General features: G+C 37.6%; 1 protein-coding gene across 6 annotated transcripts in view; it reads left to right on the forward strand.

Moving 5' to 3' along the window:
- The window catches only part of esco2 (establishment of sister chromatid cohesion N-acetyltransferase 2), a 47,507-nt gene extending 25,466 nt beyond the window's left edge, over window positions 1-22,041 (forward strand). For all 6 annotated transcript variants that reach the window (XM_069886766.1, XM_069886767.1, XM_069886769.1 and 3 more), the window contains 6 exons: window positions 624-762; window positions 9,415-9,546; window positions 10,004-10,093; window positions 15,203-15,346; window positions 20,518-20,702; window positions 21,771-22,041. In XM_069886766.1, coding sequence (XP_069742867.1) covers window positions 624-762; window positions 9,415-9,546; window positions 10,004-10,093; window positions 15,203-15,346; window positions 20,518-20,702; window positions 21,771-21,915 — 835 coding nt within the window. In that variant the 3' untranslated portion in view covers window positions 21,916-22,041. The remainder of the gene's footprint in view (window positions 1-623; window positions 763-9,414; window positions 9,547-10,003; window positions 10,094-15,202; window positions 15,347-20,517; window positions 20,703-21,770) is intronic.
- Window positions 22,042-22,568: the final 527 nt, after the last annotated feature.

Raw genomic sequence — 22,568 nt, forward strand, 5'->3', positions numbered from 1 at the left:
ATCTTTTCTCACTCAATTCCGTGTGTACGTCCCTCTGGCATGTTGATATTCAAATTGACTTTGGTGTCATATATGAGAAATGGAATAGTCATTTTTCATCTTGGTTTAGCTGAAGTCATCTTGGAAAATGAATGAGAAAGCAGCCAGTGATTTTGGAAATGGGGTAGCTGGAGCTAAAATTAAAAGATAGCAACACATTTTAGAATTTTGGAGAAGGTGTGCACCTTTGCAGTAGTTACGGATTGTGCTTTTTGAAGGATTTGCTATTTGTGCAGGTATGGAGAGCTTGCAAAGTGTTAAGTTTGCCTGGGAGCAAATTATGGGTGGGTAGTGTGACAACAGAGAAGAAGCTCCAGGAATGAGTAAGTGGAATAAATAGAATAATGTAATGAAAATTTGGGGGGGGGGGGGAAATAAAGAATTGTTCTGATTTTTAAAAATTCTTCAAATGTATATAGACTGATATATTACTGGAGTAGGTGTCAGAACCTAACTATAATAGAGAGAAGTTTAGTGTTATTCTTAACTTCCACTCCGCCCCCCCTTCAAATAATCTAAAGCAACTTTCATTTAGTAAAACATTTACTTTCTTAGATGCCTCATTGTAATTTCTTTCAATTTAGATGTGAGCAACTAAAAGAAGAAAATGCTGCTGATGGATCCAGTAATTTTGTTCCTTTCCCCAAATTGCCTTGCCTTACACTTGCACAGAAAAACAAAAAGAAAGATTTTGATAAAGTGCAGAGTGATCAGTTGATAATAGTAAGTTTGAATTGGCCTGATTTTTTTTTTTTTTACAGTATGAAATAACTAATGAATGATAATTATTACCTAAAATTAAGAATGAATGAAAATTGATATCTCTAAATTTTAATCCAAGTTACAGAAATCGTTGTGGGCAAAGTAACACGAGCTCCAACCAAGAATTTAATAGTGAATTTAATAGAAACAGTTGTTTTTAAGCACGTCGCTCCTGCACTCTGGGTGTTGCCATTGTGAACTAACACCATTGCCTCAAGCACCCTGTCCTGTCCCTGACCTCTGTGTGGAAGTCAAAGGCAGGCCCTAAGCATTTTGTGATTGCTCAGTATTATACTGAGGAATTGACTTTATATATATATATATATATATATATATATATAGGGAATTCTTGGCCAAGAGAATAGGAAAATAAATAGATAAAAACTATGTTCTTTGAGATTTTTATTATTTTAAGTATTTTTAATTGTTTATGTTGCATTGCTTTTAGAAGATATTAAATGCCTCTAAAGAACAATGACTAAAAGAGAGCAAAGCTCTGCCCCCAGCTTTGACTTCTGTCAAAGCTTGCCAGGGTATTTCAAGGTTAACCTTGGAACTAATTTGCCCTATGCCTCAACACAAATGTAGGGTTTCCAGATGATTGGCCCTGTCTAGATATTGTAACTCTTTGTTTTAAAATAAAATTTGCAGCATGTTTTTTTTATTCTTTAGTTCCTTTAAACCTGCAGAGTGCACACAGCCTTTGGAGAGACTGACCTAAAGGTACTTCCCAATGAACTATGATACAAAATTAGTCCCCTTCCAAAAGCACCATAACCTCTGCTGATTTTAAGAAATATCAAATATTTCTTTACAATTACATATGTTTATCTTTTATTGATGTGCTGTATATTATGTAGAGAAACTTCACCCAAACTTTAGCATTTAATTTTGAAGGATAATTAGGTACATTTAAAATAGATTTTAGATCATTTAAAAATATTTTGGGTTGTATTTTAAATGTCACTCACAAATAAAGTAGAACAGATATTTTTGAAGGAACTGGTAAACAATTTATTTGAGTCCGAATGCTGGCTTTAAATCTGAAACTTGACCATTCAAGTGCCTCCATAGATGACGATTGACCTACTAAGTTCCTCCCATTGGATTTTTGCTCCAGATTTTTGCATCTGCAGATTTGTATACTTCTGAGTTTTGTTGCCCCCAGATAGACTTTGAGAAACTCATCAGAAACATAAATAGTATTAAAAACATAAAAATAACCTGGTTAGTGAACTTAGCAGAAAAGGGTGTAAATTCAGGATGAAAGAAAATTGGAGTGGAAAGTTAATCACAAGTGGCTAATGAAACAGATAATGTTAACTATTTAATTCGAACAAAAAGTAGGTATGCCATAGATGCAATTTATTTAGTGAAAATATGTGTTGGTGATGCTACTGTAATAATTTAGTAGTTTCTGTTTAGATTTAATATCTAGTCCAATTTTCATTTGGGTCTTTAAAGATTATTTTGGTCTTTGTAATCTTGTGTCAGTCTCATTTCATTGTTAATAACTAATGTCTTTGTCTCAATGATTTTCAGGTAAGTAAACAGAAGACCTCCATTAGTTTCTACTTTTAGCTACTGGATTATCTGTGATCCAAAATGTTCTTTATTCCTTCTGAATAAATAACAAAGATTCCTAACATTTAAATTTCATAGAAATTTGACCCTCAATGTTGTGCCATTTATATATATATATATATATATATATAAAAAAATTGTACTAAACCCTCCTTACCCTGTAATCCTCTATTTTTCTTCTATCCATGTGCCTGATGAAGAGTCTCTTAAATGCTCATAACGTTTCAGCCTCCACCACCATCCCTCGCAAGGCATTCTGGACACCCATGACTCTGCATGAACAAAAAAAAAAACTTGCCCTTGATGTCTCCCCTAAACTTTCCTCCCTTCACTTTGTACAGGTGTCCTCTAGTGTTTACTATTCCTGCCCTGGGAAACATGCTGGATGTCCACCTTATTTATGCCTCGTAATCTGGTAGACATCTATCAAGTCTCCTCATCCTTCTATATTCCAAAGAAAAAAGTCCCAGCTCTGCTAACCTTGCCTCATAAGACATTTTCCCAATCCTGCCAAATCTCCTCTGCATCTCTCCAAAGCTTTCAAATCATTCCTGTAAAGAGGTGACTAGAACTGAACACAATGCTCTAAGTGTAGTCTCACCAGAGATTTAAAGAGTTGCAACATGGCCTCTCTAAACCTGAACTCAATTTCCAACCCCTCCCCACCCCCTGCCATTAATGAAGCCCAGCATCCATTAGGCCTTCTTACCTATCCTATTAACCTGTGCAGTGACCTTGTGGGATGTATGGATTTGAACCCCAAGGTCCCTCTGTTCATCCACACTCTTAAGTAACCAACCATTAACCCTATACTTAGCCTTCTGATTTGTCAATCCAAAATGCACCTCATTTATCTGGATTGAACTTCATCTGCCACTTTTCTGCCCAACTCTGCATCCTGTCTATATCCTCTTGCAACTTTTGACAACCTTCAGCTTCATCCATAAGTCCTTCAACTTATTGACAAATCCTTCCACTTCTTCATCCAGGTCATTTATAAAATTCACAAAGTGTAGTGGTCCCAGAACATTTAAAACTTTAAAATCTCAGTAATAGTAATATCTCTGAAAAGTATCATTTAAAATCCAGTTACAGTGGTTAATTTATTCTTTGTAACTATTATCTACTGGGGAAGTTGAAACAGCTAATTATAAAAAAAAAATCAAATTCAGATTCACTTTTAAAGCAATATCTCATAAATTAGAATCTCAATAGAGCAAAACAAGAAAGTCTGCAGATGCCAGGGTTGAGTGCAATGCACAAACATGCTGGAGAAACTCACCAGGCCATCCAGCATCCTTCATATAAAACATGGTCTCCTGTTTTGTGCAATTCTGGTTTATTTATCCAAATCTTCCCATTGCTATAAGATCTATTGTATGGATTAAATTTTTGTATCCAGAACATAATTGATGTTGAAATTTGGATTCCCAGAATTTACTACTGAGGCTAGAAAACTATTTAACAGAGAGACAAAAAAAAGCAACCTATCAGGGTAAAGTTTAATATAAATCTGCTTTGGCCTTTGCCTCTTTGCATTAAAGTCACCAGTTTTTAAAAAGATGGTCACAGATAACTTTTTTTGCTAAAATATTAAAGAGCAAATCTCTAGCACTTGTATGTATTCAAGATAATTGATGAGGATGAAAGCAAATGTCAGAGAAGTTGTGGAAGCCACTAGTGATGTGCCAGATGTTCTAGGGTGTCAGGGAAAGGAAGTGAGAGCAGTTACTATATCAAGAGAGAAGGAGCTCAGAAGGCTGAATGGTCCAAGAGTGGATAAGTCTCCCTGACCAGATGGATTGCACCCACAGGCCATGAAAGAGCAGTGGAGACATTGGTAATAATTTTTCTGGAATCAATTGATTCTGGTATAGTCCTGGAAGACTGGAAAATTGCAAATGACATACCACTATTCAAGAAGGAAGGGAGGGAGGCAGCATAAAGGAAATTATAGGCCAGTTAGTGATTTGGAAGATGTTGGATGAAAAAATGGAGTACTTGGAGGCAAGTGACAGGATAGGCCAAAGCCAGCATGGTTTTCTTAAGGGAAAATCTTGCTTGACAAACCTATTGGAATTCTTTGAGGAAGTTAAGGGAGATGCAGCGGATGTTGTGTATTTGAATTTACAGAAGGCATTTGACAGGTGCTGCACATGAGGCTTCTTAACAAGATAAGAGTCCCTGATACAATAGGAAACATTCTAGCATGGATAGAGCATGAACTGAATGGCAGGAAGCAGAGATTTGGAATAGAAGGATCATATTTTGATTGGCTGCCTGTTGCTAGTGTTATTCCAAAGGGGTCAGTGTTGGAGCTGTTTCTTTTTGTGTTGTTATATTAATGATTTGTATTGTGGAATAAATGGCTTTGTGGCAAAATTTGCGAATGTTATGAAGATAGGTGGAGGAGCAGATAGTGTAGAGGAAACAGAGGCTGCAGAAGGACTTAGATTGGGAGAAAGGGCAGAGGTGACAAATGAAATGTATTGTCAGAATGTGTACAGTCGGGCATTTTGTTAGAAAGAATAGACGGGCTGACTGTATTTCAAATGGGAAGAAAATTAAATGCCTCGATGTGGAAGTTTTCAAGTAGGAGAGCCTGAAGTAAACTTGCATGTGGAGACAATGATGAAGAAGTTCAATGCAATGCTGTCAATCATTTCAAGAGGAATAGAATACAAGAGCAGGGATGTGATGGTGAGGCTTTAAAAGGCACTGGTGAGGCTTTGCTTGGAGTGTAGTGAGTAGTTTTTGGCTCCTTGTTTAAGAAAAGATGTGCTGACTTTGGAGAGGATTCAGAGAAGGTTCACAAGGATGATTCTGGGAATGAAAGGGTTGTCATATGAGGATAGTTTTTAAACTTTAAAGATTTTTATCACAGGAATAAAAAGAGAAATTACATTTAAAGAAAAAATATAAAATAAAATAATATAATTACAATACAAACATCAATAACCTAACTTAATTCAACCTAACCCCCCCTACAAGAACTAAAAAAAATCTATATTAAAAAAACCCCACCCTTCCCCTCCCCCAAAATAAAGAGTGAAGAATTAGTAAAATTAATAATATTATATATTTAAAAAAAAACACACAGAGAAAAAAAATAACAAATAAAAATAATTTCCAACCAGGCTTCATCAGCTATTGTAGAACCTAAATCTTTTTCCCATTTCAACTTATCTTTATCCCAATCTTTCTTACTTTCAATTTCTTGTAAAATACAATACAAATCAGATATATACCCCTTTTCTGATATTGAAAGTACATATTTCTCAAAACTAGTTTTGAGCAATAAAGTCATTTGACGACCACATATTTGTTTTACAAATGATCTTAACTGATAATGCACAAATACAGAATTTCCACTAATACCAAATTTCTTTTGTAATTCCTCAAAAGAACAAAAATGTCCTTCAAAAAAAAACAATCAGATAAATTTTTTATTCCTTTCCTTTCCCATTGTTTCAAAGTGATATTGGAGACCGTAAAAACAAGTTGATTATTATATAATGGCAATCGCCCAGACCATTTATTTTTAAGCCCCATTTTATCAAGTTTACTCATCCATAAATTCAATAAATATTTCAATATTGGTACATCATAAGTTCGTAACAAATTTTTATTCCATCGAAACAAAAATTCATGTGGAGATTTTTCTAAAATAACTGCCAGTTCTATCTTTGCCCATATGAGGATAGTTTTATCAGTTTTTGGCCTTTAATTGTTGGAATTTAGGAGAAAGAGGGGGTGTTCATTGAAACATTTTGAATGTTGAAAAAGGGCTGAGAACATTGTGGTGAAGTCTAGGACAAGATGGCACAACCTCCGGATTGAAGGGCTGAAAACAAATGCGTAAGAATTTCTTCAGCCTGAGAGTAGTAAATCTGTTGTGGTTGCGGAGGCCAGGCTATTGGGTGCATTTAATGAAGATTGATAGGTTCTTGATTAACCAGGGCATCAAAGTTATGGGGAGAGGGCCAGGGGGTGGGGCTGAGTGGGAAAATTGGATCAGCTCATGGATAACATATTTCTGTTCAAATGGTCTTGTGGTATAACTGGGGAAAAGGAAATTCAGTGGTTAGGAAATGGCATAGAAATGGCATAAATGATGAGAATCAAAAACTTCCCGTTGTTGAACACAGTAAAACGTCTGTTAAGATTTTAACATTTAATAGCGTTGAGGAGGAAGCATGGAAGGTGGTTCAGTGGGGCTTGGTGTTGTGTTCAGCAGGGTGCAAATGTTGTATTTGGCGGTTGCAGAAGGACAGTGTGTTAGTTATGAATAGGAGCGATGAAGGATAAGGTTCTTTGGGTCACCAGAAGTAATGTAGACACAAGAAAAGCAATTGCAGAAGTTTTGCTCACTTAACCCACCCCCCTCCCCCCCCCCCCCCCCCCCATATTGGATGAAGGGGAGATGTTGAAAGATGATGGCAATCAAAGATGAGTTTAGAAGGACTGGGGGGAAAGAGGTTATTTTTGCTATAAATGCATAGTTACTCGGACTCCAGTTGTTACCTAATTTGAAAAGGTGAAGCATCAGCATGAATTAAAGTTCTGGCGAGAGATGAAACCCCCAAGTACTGACTGATATCTGAAATGACGAAGTTCCATTTTGACAGGGAGCCAACACTTGACTACTGCTATACCACCATGAAAAATCCTTACTGAGCCATCCCATCCCCACACTTTGCAAAGTCTGTTCACGTGACTACTTCTACTCCCGGCATACAAGCAGAGTTTGAGGATGATGATACCAGTGGTGGAAGAAGGTGAAAGAATGGTCAAGCGTGGCAGAGCAACATGACTGCAACATCAATGGGCTACATCATATTCAAGGACCAATCTTCTAACTTGAATGAAATCCCATGGCTGTCACTAACTTCATCGAGACTTGTGTGGATGAAGTTGTACACATTCCCTGAGTACCCCAACCAAAAGCCAAAGATTAATCAAAAGATTCACAATCTGTTGAGGGTGAGGGTGATGCATTTAAGATCTGTTGATCTCCAGGAAGGACCGGTATAGTGTACAACCTACAGAAGGCTATCTCAGGAGCAACGAGGCAATTCTGAGAAAAGCTAGAGACAGTTAGATACTCACCAGCAATGGCAGGGATTGCAGGCTATTACATTCTACAAGGCAGCTGAACATCATAAATGGGTGTGATGCTTCACTACCCAATGAACTGAACACCTTACATGCTCACTTTGAAAATTGGAATTCAACAGTACCAATGAGAATCCTGCAGAAACTGCTGGTCCTGTGATAATCTGTCTCTGAGGCACACTTCAAAGCATTCTTTAAGAGGGTGAACCCTCGCAAGACATCAAGCCCTGCAGGGAATTGAAAATCTGTGCCAACCAAATAGCTGGATTGTTCATTGACATTTTCAATCTCCTATTACTGCAGTTGGAGGTTCTTGCTGGCTTCCAAAGGGGATCCATCTTACCAGTGGCCAAGAGGAGCAGAGTGAACTGCACTTGTATCAACTGTGATGAAATCCTTTGAAAGATTGGTCATGGCCAGAATGATCTGGACCCATTGCATGCAATTCACCTACTGCCACAATCGTTCCACAGCAGATGCAATCTCACTAGCTCTCCACTCAGTCCTGGGTAACCTAGAAAACTGTAACATGTACGCCAGACTATTTTTCATCGACTACAGCTCAACTTTCAGCATCATCATCCCCTCTGTACTGGTCAGCAGGCTTCAGAACCTGGACCTCTACCTCACTGAACCCCTGACTTTCTCATCAGAAGACCTCAGTTGATGTGGATTGGAACATTTCCTCCTCATTGACACCACACAGTCGCACCTCAAGGATGCGTGCTTCGCCCACTGCTTCACTCTCTCTCTACACACAATTCAAATGCCTTTGATAAACTTGTCGATGACGCCGCGATTGTCGGCAGTCTTGTAGATGACAATGCGGAAGAGTACAGGAGTGAGAAAGATCTGCTAGTTGAGTTGTGTCCAAAAGAAAAACTTTGCATTCAACGTAGGTAAAACTAAGGAATTGATTGTGGATTTCAGAAAGGGGAAGCTAGGAGAATACAAACCAGTCTTGGTTGAGGAGTCAGCAGTGGAAAGGGTAAGAAGCTTCAATTTCCTGGGTGTCAGTATCTCTGCAGACCTATCCTGCGACCACCATGTCGATGCAGTCATGAAGAAGGCACGTCAGCAGCTAAATTTTATTAGGAATTTGAGGAGATTTGATATGTCAACAAAGACTTGGAAATTTCTATAGCATTCTGTCGATGTGTCATTGATGCAGGCACTAAATGGAATGACTAATATTATGCTTGATAATATTATTGAATGCTTGCTAATTGTTGAATTAATATTATTGATACTCACTTGCCATCATGGGTACCAGCCTTCTTTCGATTCAGGACATCTACAAGAGGTGGTGCCTCAAGAAAACATCTTCTATCCTCAAGGACCCTCACCACTCTGGCCATGCTCTCTTCTCACTGTTACCATCAGGTGGGAGGCACAGGAGCTTGAAGGCTAACACTCAATGTACAGAAATGGCTTCTTCCCCTCTGCCATCAGATTTCTGATTGGACAATGAACAACATACACTTCCTCACTTGCCCTTCTTTTGCATTTATTTATTTTAAAAATTGTAATTTATTAGCAATTTTGCACTGCACTGGTAATGCTGCAAAACCATGTATTTTACAATGTGCTTAAAAACAATGGGACAAGGCGCATTCTAACTCTTGAACACTTTTCTGCTCTTCTAAACTCAAATAATTCATATTGATTCATGGTAGAAATAGGGTAATGTGGTATTTAGGTAGCCCAATTTTTATTCTTTTGAAATTGGCCATTAGGGTAAACTATAACAAATGCATAAATGTAAACATGCTCATAGGACACATACATTCAATGTGTTACTTTAAAAAAAACTTTCAATTTGACTATCAAACATTTGGGGCATTTTTTTTGTTGCCTTGTCTTTAAATATCTAAATCATAATGATAAACCTTCTTGAATTTTACAATATTATAGGATGCAGGACAGAAGCACTTTGGACCTATCATGTGCAAATCCTGTGGGATGATTTATACTGCAGCCAATTCTGAGGATGAAGTGCAGCATATTCAATACCATCAAAGGTTCCTGGAAGGGCTTCGTTTTGTGGTATGAATGATGCTATCATATTTTGATTACAAACAACTTGTGTGCAATCTTGTCCAAAGTTGAGCTTCACAGTAATGTAGCATTTAAACTATTGACTTTCAAGGGTATTGGTCAGTAAAACACATAGACTTCATGTAGCAATTATTCATTTTTAAAATTCTTTTAAAATCCCTTCATTGGAGAGGAGCAATAAATATCAGACACTTAAAAGTACAAAATTGGAAGCTGAAATTGTTGAACTCTCTATTGAGTCTACAAGGCTTTGATGTGTCAACTCAAAGGTGAAGTGCTGTCCTTCAAACTTGCACTGAATTTCATTCGAACAGATCAGAATTGGGTGAAGAATTAAAGTGACAGGGTGACCTAGATCACTTAACCACAGCTGATATTTTTCCCTTTGATTTATAGAAACTTGGGAAAAAATGCTATATTACAACATTTATCTTTAATACTACAGGGATGGAAAAACGAACGTGTTGTGGCAGAATATCTAGATGGAAAGATTATAATGATTCTTCCAGGTGATCCCAAGTATGCATGCAAAAAGGTAAAAGCATAGTATTGGAATTTTTACCCCAAAACTAAGGAAATTTTCACCAGTGTGCCTTTGTTACTCTTGAACAATTGAGTTGTACAGTCTATTCCTTTTAAATCTATCATTTTTTTTCCAAATCTGCTATTGATTCGTTAATTACATTAATGTGTTGGTTTAGTTAAAATTGTTGAATGCGTGTTTATTGTTATGCTTGATAATATTGAATACTTGCTAATTGTTGAATTAATATATTATTGAAACTCAGTTGAAGGAATTGTTTCTCTCCACACTGCAATAAACAGTATCTGCTGTTTTTTTGCCTCTTGAACAGAATTTGAGTTGTTACAATGATTAAGTAAATTTGAGTGATTGTTTATTTTGTATGAACATTAATCTTGTGGGGTAGAGGTTTTTAAAAAAAAAAAAACAAAAACTAAAGGCAACAGTTAATGTTGATTGGTTATTAAACATTCAAATCTCAGTGGATGAAAATGCAAAGTGATGAGGCTTTTTTGTCCGTTCGTTGGAGTAATATTTTTAGGAAGGTAGAGAAACTAAATAAGCAAACTGGTAGACTTTTAAGACTAAAATAAATAAATCAATTAGTATGGTGTGAAGGTGAAAAGTGGTGTTTAAATAACAACTTCAATTATAACGGTATTTGGCATGCCAAAAATCATTCAGTGCTTCAAAGAAATCCACCACACAAATATTTCTGACCAAGTTACTATCTCCTTGTGGAATAATTATTTTAAAGTGTCATTTTTTAAATAGGAACAAAAAACAATGAGTTCTACCTTAAATTGTGATGTACAAAGTATTTGTATCAGGAGGAACATGTGATGTTCCTTGAGCTTGTTTTATCTTTACCTGATAATGGATGAGACCAAGAAGAAACAGATATGTCACTGTAAGAATAGAGAGTTAATGGTTGTTTACAGAAAGCTTGACTTTGCACCCAATCTGCGTTTGGTCTCACCGATGTAGAGGAGGTCGCAGTGAGTACAGTAGATTAGGTTGGATCTTCTTTACCTTCGCTTTTCTCTAACTTTCCTTTCCCTGTTTTTCCCTCTCATTCTCCATTCTCCACCCCCCCCTCCCATTTCACCACACAATGATTTCTCCCTCTATTTGTGTCTCCACCTCCTACATCCAGAACTATACCACTCCATCCTCTGGGCTCTCTCCCAGCTTCTTTCCCCCTTACTTTTCCTTAGTCCATTTCGAGGGTGATGATGGAGCATTTGGAGGTTTATCATGTTTGGACAAAATCAGCATGAAAATAAAGCATTACAGAATTTTAAGTCCTTTGAAGATATAACCAACAAGGTAGATAATAAAACTGGTGGATGTAATACACTTGGATTTTTGAAAGATGTTTGATAGGTGGCCAAGATGAGGATTCTGAGTTACGAAGATTATGAATGAGGTTTGGCTCACAGTAAATAGGTTGTTGAAGAGTCCACTTTTTAAAATGGGCCATCCCTGATGAAGGGTTACAGCTGAAATGTTGTCAACCTATTGCTTTCCATGAGTGCTGCCTGACCTGCTGAGTTCTTCCAGCATTTTCTGTGTTGCTTCATTTTTTTCCAGCATCTGCAGTCTTGTTTGTTTGTCTGCCTTGAAATCTTGGTAACTTTGATTCAGTTTCTTGACAAAAAGGACAAATGCAATTATTCAGGTTTACCCAGACATCTGTGCTAGAAAATTGAGTCTGTCTGCAAATGGATAAAGATAAGTGAGGGGAAAAATAAGATACAAGATGGAAGCAATTAAAGAAATGAGTAGTTATCACTCTGCTTTTCCATTCTGCCCACCAGAGCATTTAAATTGGACATGACTTGTAAATATTGCTGTTTCATAGGCACTTTTTCTAAAACTTGTGATGCTATGGCTCAAAATGTCAAGAAAATGCATAAAAATACTAGATCAAATTACTGTGTTTTTAATAGGCCATTATTTGCTGCTTGCATGGTAATAATCAGAACAAAAAGTTATGATAAAGGGTAGAATGGGTAATGTAGTGGTTAGCTCAACACTTGCATTGCCAGCAACCCAGGATCAAATCTGGTGCTGTGAGGAGTTTGTATATTCTTATCCACGAGCACGTGTGTTTCTTCAGGTTCGTCCCAGTTTCAAAGAAGCATGAGATTAATAGGTTAATCAGTCATATGGGTGTATTTGGATGATGTGGGCCACAAGACGCGTTACCATGTTTAAGAAAAAAAATGGGCCATAAGAAAATCTAACTTTCCTACAAAAAGAATTATATAGTAGGTTTGAGACTCTGAGGGTGTTTTGTCTTGTGGGAGAAATGTTCAGGTCGTCAGTGACTAGTGGAGTTTCGCAGTGATCTTTAAAAAAAATTTTTAGACATACAGCACAGTAACACGCCATTTCGACCCATGAGTCCGTGCCACCCAATTTACACCCCTTTAACTTGCACCCCATGGTACGTTTTGAACAGTGGGAGGAAACCCAGAACTAACAAACTCCTTACAGACAGCACAGGTTTCAAACCACCGTCTGGTCCCGATTGCTGACACTGTAAATACGTTGAGCTAACCGCTACGCTACCCTTTTCTGGGACCCCCCTGCTCTTTGATTTTTATAAATGACATAGATGAAGAAGTAGATAGTGTTGAAGGTTGTTGTTGGGTACAAAAGGATTTGGAGAGGATGCAGAGTTGGGTGGAAAAGTAGTAGATGTTCAATTTGGATAAGTGTGAGGTGATGCATTATGGAAGGTAAAACCAGGTGGCTGAGTACAGGGTTAATGGTCAGATATTTAACATTGTGGAGAAACGGAGGGAATTTGGGATCCAAATCAATAAATCTCTCAAGGTTGTTGTGCAGGTTGATATGATAGTTAAGGAGCCTATGGGATGTTGGGCTTCATTAATGGGGGATTGAGTTCCGGAATTGAGGGGTCATGTTGCAACTCCACAAATTGCTGGTGAGGTCACACTTAGTGTATTGTGTTGAGTTCTCGTCGCCTCATAGAAAGGATATGGAAGCTATGGAGAGGGTGCAGAGAAGATTTACAAAGATGTTGCCTTGATTGGAAAATACATCTTGTGAGGCAAGGTTAGCAGAGCTGGGACTTTTATCTTTCAAGTGAAGGATGAGAAGAGAATTAATAGAAGCCCTCAAGATTCTGAGAGGTGGAGATAAGGTGGATAACCATCACTTTTTTCCTAGGGCAGGAATAGCAAACACCAGGAGACATTTCTACAAAGTGAAGAGAGGAAAGTTTAAGGGTGATATCAAGGTTTTGTTTTTTTTTAACCAGAGAGTTGTGGGTGCTTGGAACACCTTACCATTGATTAGGGTGGAGGCTGAAACATTAAATTAATAGAAAGAAGGGACATAGGGAGAGCAATGGTAGAATCATTATGGGTTGAATTAAGAAATGACCAGGTGAAAAGATCATACTAGAAGTTATATACGGGCCCCCAAACAGCAGCTGGGAAGTGGACTATGAGTTACAGCATGTCACAAGGATAATGTCAAAATAATTATGGAGGATTTTGACATGACATGGGATTGGGAAGGACGGGAAATTACTGGATTCCAGGAGAGAGAGTTTGTAGCAAGCATAAAGAATGTTTTTTTTTGAACAGCTTGTTGATAAGACCACCAAGGGGATCTGCAGTTCTGGATTGGGTGATGTGCAATTAATCTGAGGTTGTTGGGGAATTGAAAGTATTAGAGCCTCTAGGAAATAGCGATCAAAACCTGGTTGAATTTGGTTTCAAATTTGAAAAGGAAAAGATGTTATCGGGGGTATCGAATTTTTTCAGTGGAATAAAGGAAATTACAGTGGCATGAGAAAGGAACTGGCTCAAGTTCACTGGAAAAGCAAACTAGTTGGAGGGACGGCAGAGCAGAATTGGAAGCTATTTTTAAAAGTAATAAAAAAATATGCAGGATAGATAAAAGGAAAAGGAAATTTGTCAAAGGAAAGATGGCATCAATGTGATTAACAAGAGGTGAAGGCTAGGATGAATGCAAAGGGGAGGGGATACAAGGAAGATAAATTTAGTGGGAAAACAGGGCTGGGAATCTTTTAAAAACTTAAAGAAAGAGTCAAAGGAAGTTGTTGGGAAATAAAAGATGAATTATGAAATTGACAAACAATATATATATAAAAAAAAAAGGATACTAAGAGTTTTAAAAAATTTATAAAATAAAGGAGAGTCACGCGTAGACATAGGACCGATTGAAAATAATCCTGGGGAAATTATAATAGGTAATAAAGAGATGGCAGAGGAACTTGATCAATATTTTACGTCAGTCTTCACTGTGGAAGACATTAGCAATATACCAGACAGTCAGTTTCAGAGGGTAGAATTAGATGCAGGTAGTGTTACTAGAGAAATGGTGCTAGTCAAGCTGAATGGATTAAAGATTGATAAACCTCCCAAACCAGATGAGGTGCACCCATGAGTTCTAAAAGAAGTAGCTTCAGAAATTGTGGACCTGCTGGTGATTTTCCAGGTTAATAGACTCTGGCATGATTCCAGAGGACTGGAAGGTTGCAAATGAGGTTTTGCTGTTTATCAAAAGTGGGAGTCGGAAAAGGAAACTATAGACCTATTAGTCTCTGGGCCAAGTGGCCCAGTTCCTTTATCTTGTGAACATTAAAGGCATTTAAAGGCACATGGATGAAATAAAAATAGAGGATTACGAGGTGGGAAAGTTTAATACTTTTATTTTTGTAGGAATATACAAGTCGGTACTACACCAAGGGCCTGTTATGTTCTAATTTGGGGGCATATTTTCAGAAACACCCATTTATGATCAAAATAAGGATAAATTTCTTCTGATGGCTTTGAATCATTGCAACTATCTTTCCCAGATGCTTGTGGATGTTAATTTATTATATTTAACATTGAGATTGTTTGGATTACAGGAAATGGAGAATTATGGGGATTAGGTAGGAGAATGTTGAGGCCAAAGAGCAATTTTATAGGATTTCCTCCTACTTCTAAATTGTATTGGAAGGGATGTTTATGTCAATTGATATCTTCTGGAGGCAAGGCCCTTATGAATGGAAATTAAGCAAGTTATGATTTTTTTTTTCTGTATTCTTAAATAACACGTGCTTGTTTTTAATAGGTAGAAGAAGTCAGAGAGCTGGTTGACTATGAATTGGGCTTTCAGCAAGTTGCATTGAACTGCCCAGGCCAAAGCAAAACCTACATGTTTATTTCCAATGAAAAAAAGATTGTTGGCTGTCTAATTGCAGAACATATTAAACAGGTAACACTTCTCCTGTGTGACTCTGAGCATTACTTTAGTTGTTCTCTGTGCTTTCAATTCTCATCCTCAGCACATTCACATTCTTGGTAGGTTAGGATTCATAAATTTGAACTTGAAATGTACAATTTCAACTCTCAGTGACCATTCATACTCTCATTCTCATGATTATAATCTGGATGAAGTCTAGATAATTCTGGAGGCAGAAGGGGTGATAGGAGTAACAGGGACACTATCACACCTAAGAGGCAGATGGAGGATAGATGGGTGACAATCAGGAGAGAGAAAGGGAACAAGCAGGCAATGTAGGGCACCCCTCAATAACAAGTTTCCCATTTTGGATAAGGTGGTGGGGGGTTACCTTCCAGGGGCGAGCCACAGTGATCAGTTCTCTGGCATGGCGTCTGGTCCTGTAGCTAGGAAGGGAAGGGAGAAGGGAGGAGAGCAGTAGAGGTAGGGGATTCCATAGTTAGGGGGACAGGTATGAGGTTCTGTGGAAGAGATAGACTATCCCCAATAGTATGTTGCCTCCCTGGTGCCAGGATCTGAGATAGCTCAGATTGAGTTCACGGCATTCTCAGGAGGGAATGTGAGCAGCCACATGTCATGGTCCACATAGGGACCAATGATGAGGGTAGGAAGGGTGAGGGGGTCCTCTAAGGAAACTTCAAGGAGTTGGGCTCTAGGTTGTAGGTCAGGACCTCCAGGGTTGTGAATTCAAGATTGCTTCTGTGCCATGTGCTAGTGAGGTTAGGAATAGGAGGATAGTGCAGCTTAAAACATGGCTAAAGACATGGAGCAGGAGGGAGGGATTCAGATTCTAGATCATTGGGCTGTGTTCCAGGGAAGGTGGGACCTCTTCCAATGGGACAGTTTGCATCTGAACAGGGGAGGAACTAATTTCCTCGCTAGAAGGTTTGCCAGTGCTGTTCTGGTGAGTTTAAAGTAGATTTGTGGGGAATGGAAACCAAAGTGCCAGAGCAGATGGAAGAGTGAAAAGATAATGTGAAAATTGTATACACCATTAGAAGTCAACGAGTTGAATGTGATGAAAATGTTTTTGGGTGCAGCTATTTCAATGCAAGGAGTATTGTAGGGAAGGCAGACTAGCTTGGAGATGGATTGGCACGTGGAATTATGAAACTGGCCATTAATGAATCTTAGTTGCAGGACTGGGCTTCCATTGCTTTACATGCAACAGAACGGGGGGAATGAAAGGGGGAAGGAATGCATTGCTCATCAGGGAAAATATCAGCTATGCTCAGGCAGGACAGTCCAGAAGGCTTATCTACTGAGGCTAAGTGGGTGGAGCTGAAGAACGGGAAAAGTGTGACCACACTCAAGGGGTTATCGATAGTCAACGAGAATTGGAGGAGCATATCTGTAAAGAGATAGCAGACAGCTGTAGGAAACACAAGGATGTGATAATAGGGCATTTAAATTTTCCACAGATTGACTGGGCTCTCGTTTTGTAAAGGAGCTGGATGGCTTGCAATTTGTCAAATGAGTTCAGGAATGTTTTCTAAATCAATATATAGAGTTACTAATAGAGAGAGTGCAATACTGGATCTCCTATTAGGGAACAAGACAAGACCGGTGACAGAATTATGTGTAGGGGAACATTTCGGATCCAGTGATCATAATGCCATTAGTTTCAAGTTATTTATGGAGAAGAATTGGTCTAGGTCTCGGGTTGAGATTCTAAATAGGACAAAGGCCAATTTTGAAATAAGAAAGTATTTAGAATCCATGAATTAATTCCATGAATAAGTTGTTTTTGGTCAAGGATGTGCGAGATAACTGGAGGACCTTCAGTGGTGAAATTTTGATAGTACAGAGTTTGTAGTTCCTGTCAGGATTAAAGGTAAGGTTAGGAGGAATAGGGAACTTTTGTTTTTGAGGGATATTGGGAATTGGGTTTGGAAGAAGAGAGGTGAATAACAGGTATAGGCAACCTGGAGCAAATTGGTACTTGATAAGTTTTTTAAAAAAATGCAAGAAAACCTCAAAAAAAAAAGTAATTTGGAAAGCTAAAAGAAGACATAAAGTTGTTTTGGCAGACAATGTAAAGGACAATTTGAAGGGTTTCTACAGGTTTATTAAGAGCAAAAGGATAGTAAGGAATAAAATAGTCTCCTTGAAGAGTGACATAGTTGGCGTAGTGGTTAGCTAGTAATTGAGACTGGATCGGGGTTTGGATCCCACACTGTTTGTACGTTCTCCCCATATCTGCGTGGGTTGTCTCTGGTTTCCTACCACTGTTCAAAATGTACTGGCGTTGTAGGTTAATGGGGTGTAAATTGGGCAGTACAGTCCCGTGGGCCAAAATGGCTTGTTAACTGTGCTGTATGTATAAATTTAAAATTTAAAAAAAAAATCAGTGTTTGGGAAATGAGGAAAACTAGCAGTGAGGTTGTTGAACATTCACAGATTAAAGAGGAGGAAGTGCTTGCTGTCTTAAAGTGAATAAGGGTGGATAAAACCCAGAGCCTGACAAGATATTCCTTCGGAATTTGAGGGAGGATAGTGGAGAAATTGCAGGGGCTTTAGTGGAAATATTTATAATGTCCTTAGTCACAGGTGTGGTGCCGGAGCATTTGAGGTAAGCCCATGTTATTCCTTTTTTTTTGGGGAAAAAAAAGCTCCAAAAATGACCCTGGTTAATTATAGGCCAGTGAGTCTGATGTCAGTATTGGAAAATTATTGGAAGGTATTTGAAGAGATCGGATATGTCATTATTCTGGATAGCCTGAAACTGATTAGGGATAGTCATCGTGGCTTTGTGTGTGGTAGGTTGTATTTAACTAATCTTATAGAGTTTTTAGGGAGATTACCAGGAATGTTGATGAAGGAAAGTGTAGTGATGTTGTCTACATGGACTTTGGTAAGGCCTTTGACAAGGTTCCACGTGGGAGGTTAGTCAGGAAGATTCAAATGCTAGGTATTCATGATGAAGTGGTAAATGCTGGACAGGAGAAGCCAGAGAGTAGTAATCGATGATTACTTATCAGACTGGAGGCCTCTGACTAGTGGTGTACCTCAGTGATCGATGTTGGGACCTTTGTTATTTGTCATCTGTATTGTAGCAATAACCTGGATGATAATGTGGTAAATTGATCAGCAAGTTTACTAATGACACTTAGATTGGAGGTGTTATAGAAAGCTAAGACTGTTTTCAAAGCTTGCAGAGGGATCTTGACCACCTGGAAAAATGGGCTGAAAAAATGGCAGTTGGAATTTAATGCAGACATGTGTGAGGTGTTGCTTTTTGGAAGGACAAACCAAGAAAGGACATACACAGTAAATGATAGGACACTGAGGAGTGCGATAGAACAGAGGGATCTGGGAATTCAGATACATCATTCCCTGAAAGTAGTGTCACAGATGGATAGGGTTGTAAAGAGAGCTTTTGACATATTGGCCTTCATAAATTAAAGTATTGAGTACAGGAGTTGGGATGTTATGGCAAAGTTGTGTAAGACATTGGTGAAGACAAATTTGGAGTATTGTGTGGTTTTGGTTAAGGAAAGATATCAATAAGATTGAGAAAATACACAAGATTTACTAGGATGTTGTCTGGACTTCAGGAAATGAGTTACAGGGAAAGATTAAACAGTTTAGGACTTTATTCCCTGGAGCATGGAAGAATGAGGGGAGATTTGATAAGAGGTATTTAAAATTACAAGGGGGATAGACAGAGTAAATGTAGATGGCTTTTTCCACTGAGATGCAAACCAGAGTGAAAGAGGAAAAAAATAAAGGTAAAGGTTCCATTTTTGTCAGGTAATTCTACATTTAGAATGTAACATGCATGAAATTCTTTAACCACTTTACGGCAGACAGAGTTGCCATTTTGTCCAGTGCCCCTTACAGAAACCTACAGCATCTGGTGTTCCTTGCGGTCTCCCCTCCAAGTATTGATCTGTCCTGAGCCTACTTAGCTTCTGAGATCAGACAATCTCATGTGTATTTAGTTTAGAGGAAATATCCTCATAGTGGAGGGAGTGTGGAACGAGTTGCCAACTGAAGTGGTGAATGCGTGGTCAGTTTTAACATTTAAGAATTTGGACAGATACATGGATGAGAGAGGTATGAAAGGCTATGGACTAGATGCAGATAGGTGGGACTAAGCAAAAAAAATGTTTGGCACAGATTAGAAGGGCTGAAGGGGCCTGTTTCTGTTCTATACGTTTTATGGTTCTATTATTGATGCAGCCAATTTTGTATTCCTACCAACTGTTTATTCCATTCCAGAGAAACCATTTCTTTAGTTTCCCTCCTGCTTGGTCACCAGTTCCTCCAATCATAATACCTAACAAATCCATTCAACACTCCAACTTGTATTTAGTACTACTAAGAATTAGTTTCAGTCAGAGTGTGTTACTTGCTTTTGGGAGTTAACATTTTGGTAGATATTCAGTACATCAACAGTCACATTAAAAACCTGCATTAACAGACTTGAAGGGAGGAAAAATAAATCTCTAGCTTTCATTTTGTGTAATGTGAATGAAAGCCACACACAATCTAAGTGTAGAGTGCATGACTGCAAATGAATTAAGGACTACGTGACGTTTCAAATTGTGCGAAAAACATTGGAAAGATAGTTAGACATGGTTGTTGATCATTATAAACATTTGAATGAGATTTGATAGATGATCATTTGTTTTTATGGAGGTCCTGGTATATGTAAAGCTACACAAGTGATTAATTAAATGACAAATTAGGTATTTTTAAACTTAAACCTTTGCCATGTAAACTTTGACTGTGTCATGTTTTAGTCTGTGCTTGTCATGACCAAAGATTCAAAATATTTTTTTTAATTGTTTTGGTTGGGGTTGGGGGTGTATGCTGGTAGTCATTTTCCATTTGTCTCTGAAACTAATGTTAATTCTATTTTAAAATGCTGAAAATGTTGCATTTTTCTTTCATAAAATTCATTATCGTGTGATCACACAGTGATGAAAATGTATATGGCCAAATTCAAATAAGATAGAAATAGTCATACAACATGGAAACCAGCCCATTGCAAAAAAAAAAAAAGTTCCACCCATCTGTGTTGTTGGGCCTTTATCCCTCCATTAAGTGGGGAATTGTATTGATAATGTTTGTGCACATGAGCTTGACTTTATTTCATGAAATTCATCATCTTCACTCTTCATGTGGTACTTCCACAGGCTTTCAGGGTGCTATCTGAATCTGCTGATGAGACAAAAATGGAGAACTTTGACATATTTGAGCATCATCATGCCTGGCAATGTTCGACAAATCCAGAAGAAGCTATCTGTGGAGTGAGCAGAATCTGGGTATTTTGCATGTTGAGAAGAAAAAAAATTGCCAGCAGAATGTTAGATGCTGTCCGGTAAGCAATTGTCTTTCCAGATTTCAATATTACAAGTTTCAATGAACTTCATCCACAATATTACTAATCTACTTTAGAAATGACACCGGGGTATCCAATTTGGAATGTCATTTGTTCTTGGCTTCAAGCTTTATCCAAAAATATTCCTGTGAAGTACCTTGGAATGCTTTGTATATAATTGCAAGTTATTCAACCATCAAGCTATCTCTACCAAATGGTATCATTTTATCAGATAAAGTACATTATACAAGGGGCTACTTCAATGCCATTAACCCCACTTACAAATAATTTGTTAATCCACTCACCAAGGAAGCAAATAACAGAGGATAATTGGTGTACTGCATATGAAAATTTTAATTGATTTACTTTTTCTTCCTACTTGAGTTACAAAATTTTGCAAAAACACCTCCCATCTCATTTACACAGTAAATGGTTTGTCACTACTGTTTCGACAGCTTTAAAGGACTGCCTGTATTATTACGTCACTTTGTGCTATATCTGAATATTTATCAAAATAAAAAGACAATAAATTGCCTATTTTGAAGCAAATGTATTCTATCTGACAGACATGTTATAATTACTTGTAACAAAATGTGATAATCCTACTAAAGATACCAGACTTATTAACTTTGTTTATACTTCTACAAATCTTGTAGAACTGCTGCAGACCAGATCTAGTAGCAAGGTTCAGATTATTCAGCATTGTAAATTAGAACTTGGGTTAAATTTTAAAACTAAAACTATCACTAAAGAAATGGTTTGGTAATCTTTGGGGAAAAAAGCTTGTCCTTCAGTATTTTTGCCCGAGTCCACCCAAACCTTTTGGTTTATTTGCAGATACTTGAACTGCAATAGCACCATCTTGAGGCAACTTCAGGGTTTTATGGCATCAGAAATTTGTACCAAAAAATCCCACTTTCCAATATTTAAATATCCTGTTATTAATCTCTAGTGAGTGAAATTGGCTCTTCTCTCCCTATCTGAACAATCACAGTCAATTATTTTCATTTAAACTTGATTATAATAATGCTTCAGCTAACTTTTAAACAACTTTGATCTCTATTTCAGGAATACTTTCATCTATGGAACATCCCTGAATAAGAATGAAATTGCCTTTTCTGACCCAACACCAGCTGGCAAGCTATTTGCTACTAAATACAGTAAAACTCCAAACTTTCTTGTTTATAACTTATTAACATGCAAAGGAAATTAATTTTGGTGATTGTTTTGGTGGATTTGGATTTATTAGAACAAGTATCTTTTGTGCAGTTTAAATATTGCAGGACTAACAGTTGAGATGTGTTGAAATTTTAATTGACAAATAAAAATATGAATTTCAGATGAATTAGTTCAAATGTATTTCATTGAGGGTCATATCTGGATGTATCATTGCATTTGATTGACAAAATCTTGTTTCAGCTTTTGGTCTTCAGGTTCACAATCCACTCTAAGAAATGTGCAACCAGGACAAGTGAATTTTCTGAACATGATACAAAACCAGCCAGATATGTACAGCATGAAAACAATTTTTGGGCCACCTTGCTTATGCTGAGCAAGTTTACTAACTGTGTTAATCTAATTTGCCCATTCCCAATCCAATTGTCTGTCCAAATCTAAATATCCTGATTGTATTTTTCTCAACAGCTGCATCTGGCAGTTTTTCTAAATATGCTTCTGTTTGTGTGGGAAAAGTGGTCCCTCCAGTCCCTTTTTAAATATTTATTCCCTCACCTTAGGTATGCACTCTTGTTTTAGACTTTTTTACCGTGGTAAAAGCCTACTGCTATTTATCAATACATTTTGTGTTTTATAAATCTCCTAATGTCATTCCAGGGAAGTCTTAGTGTATCGTTTTTCCTTAATTCA

Source organism: Narcine bancroftii, chromosome 6 (genome assembly GCF_036971445.1).
Source record: "Narcine bancroftii isolate sNarBan1 chromosome 6, sNarBan1.hap1, whole genome shotgun sequence".
In the NCBI taxonomy this organism is placed as follows: domain Eukaryota; kingdom Metazoa; phylum Chordata; class Chondrichthyes; order Torpediniformes; family Narcinidae; genus Narcine; species Narcine bancroftii.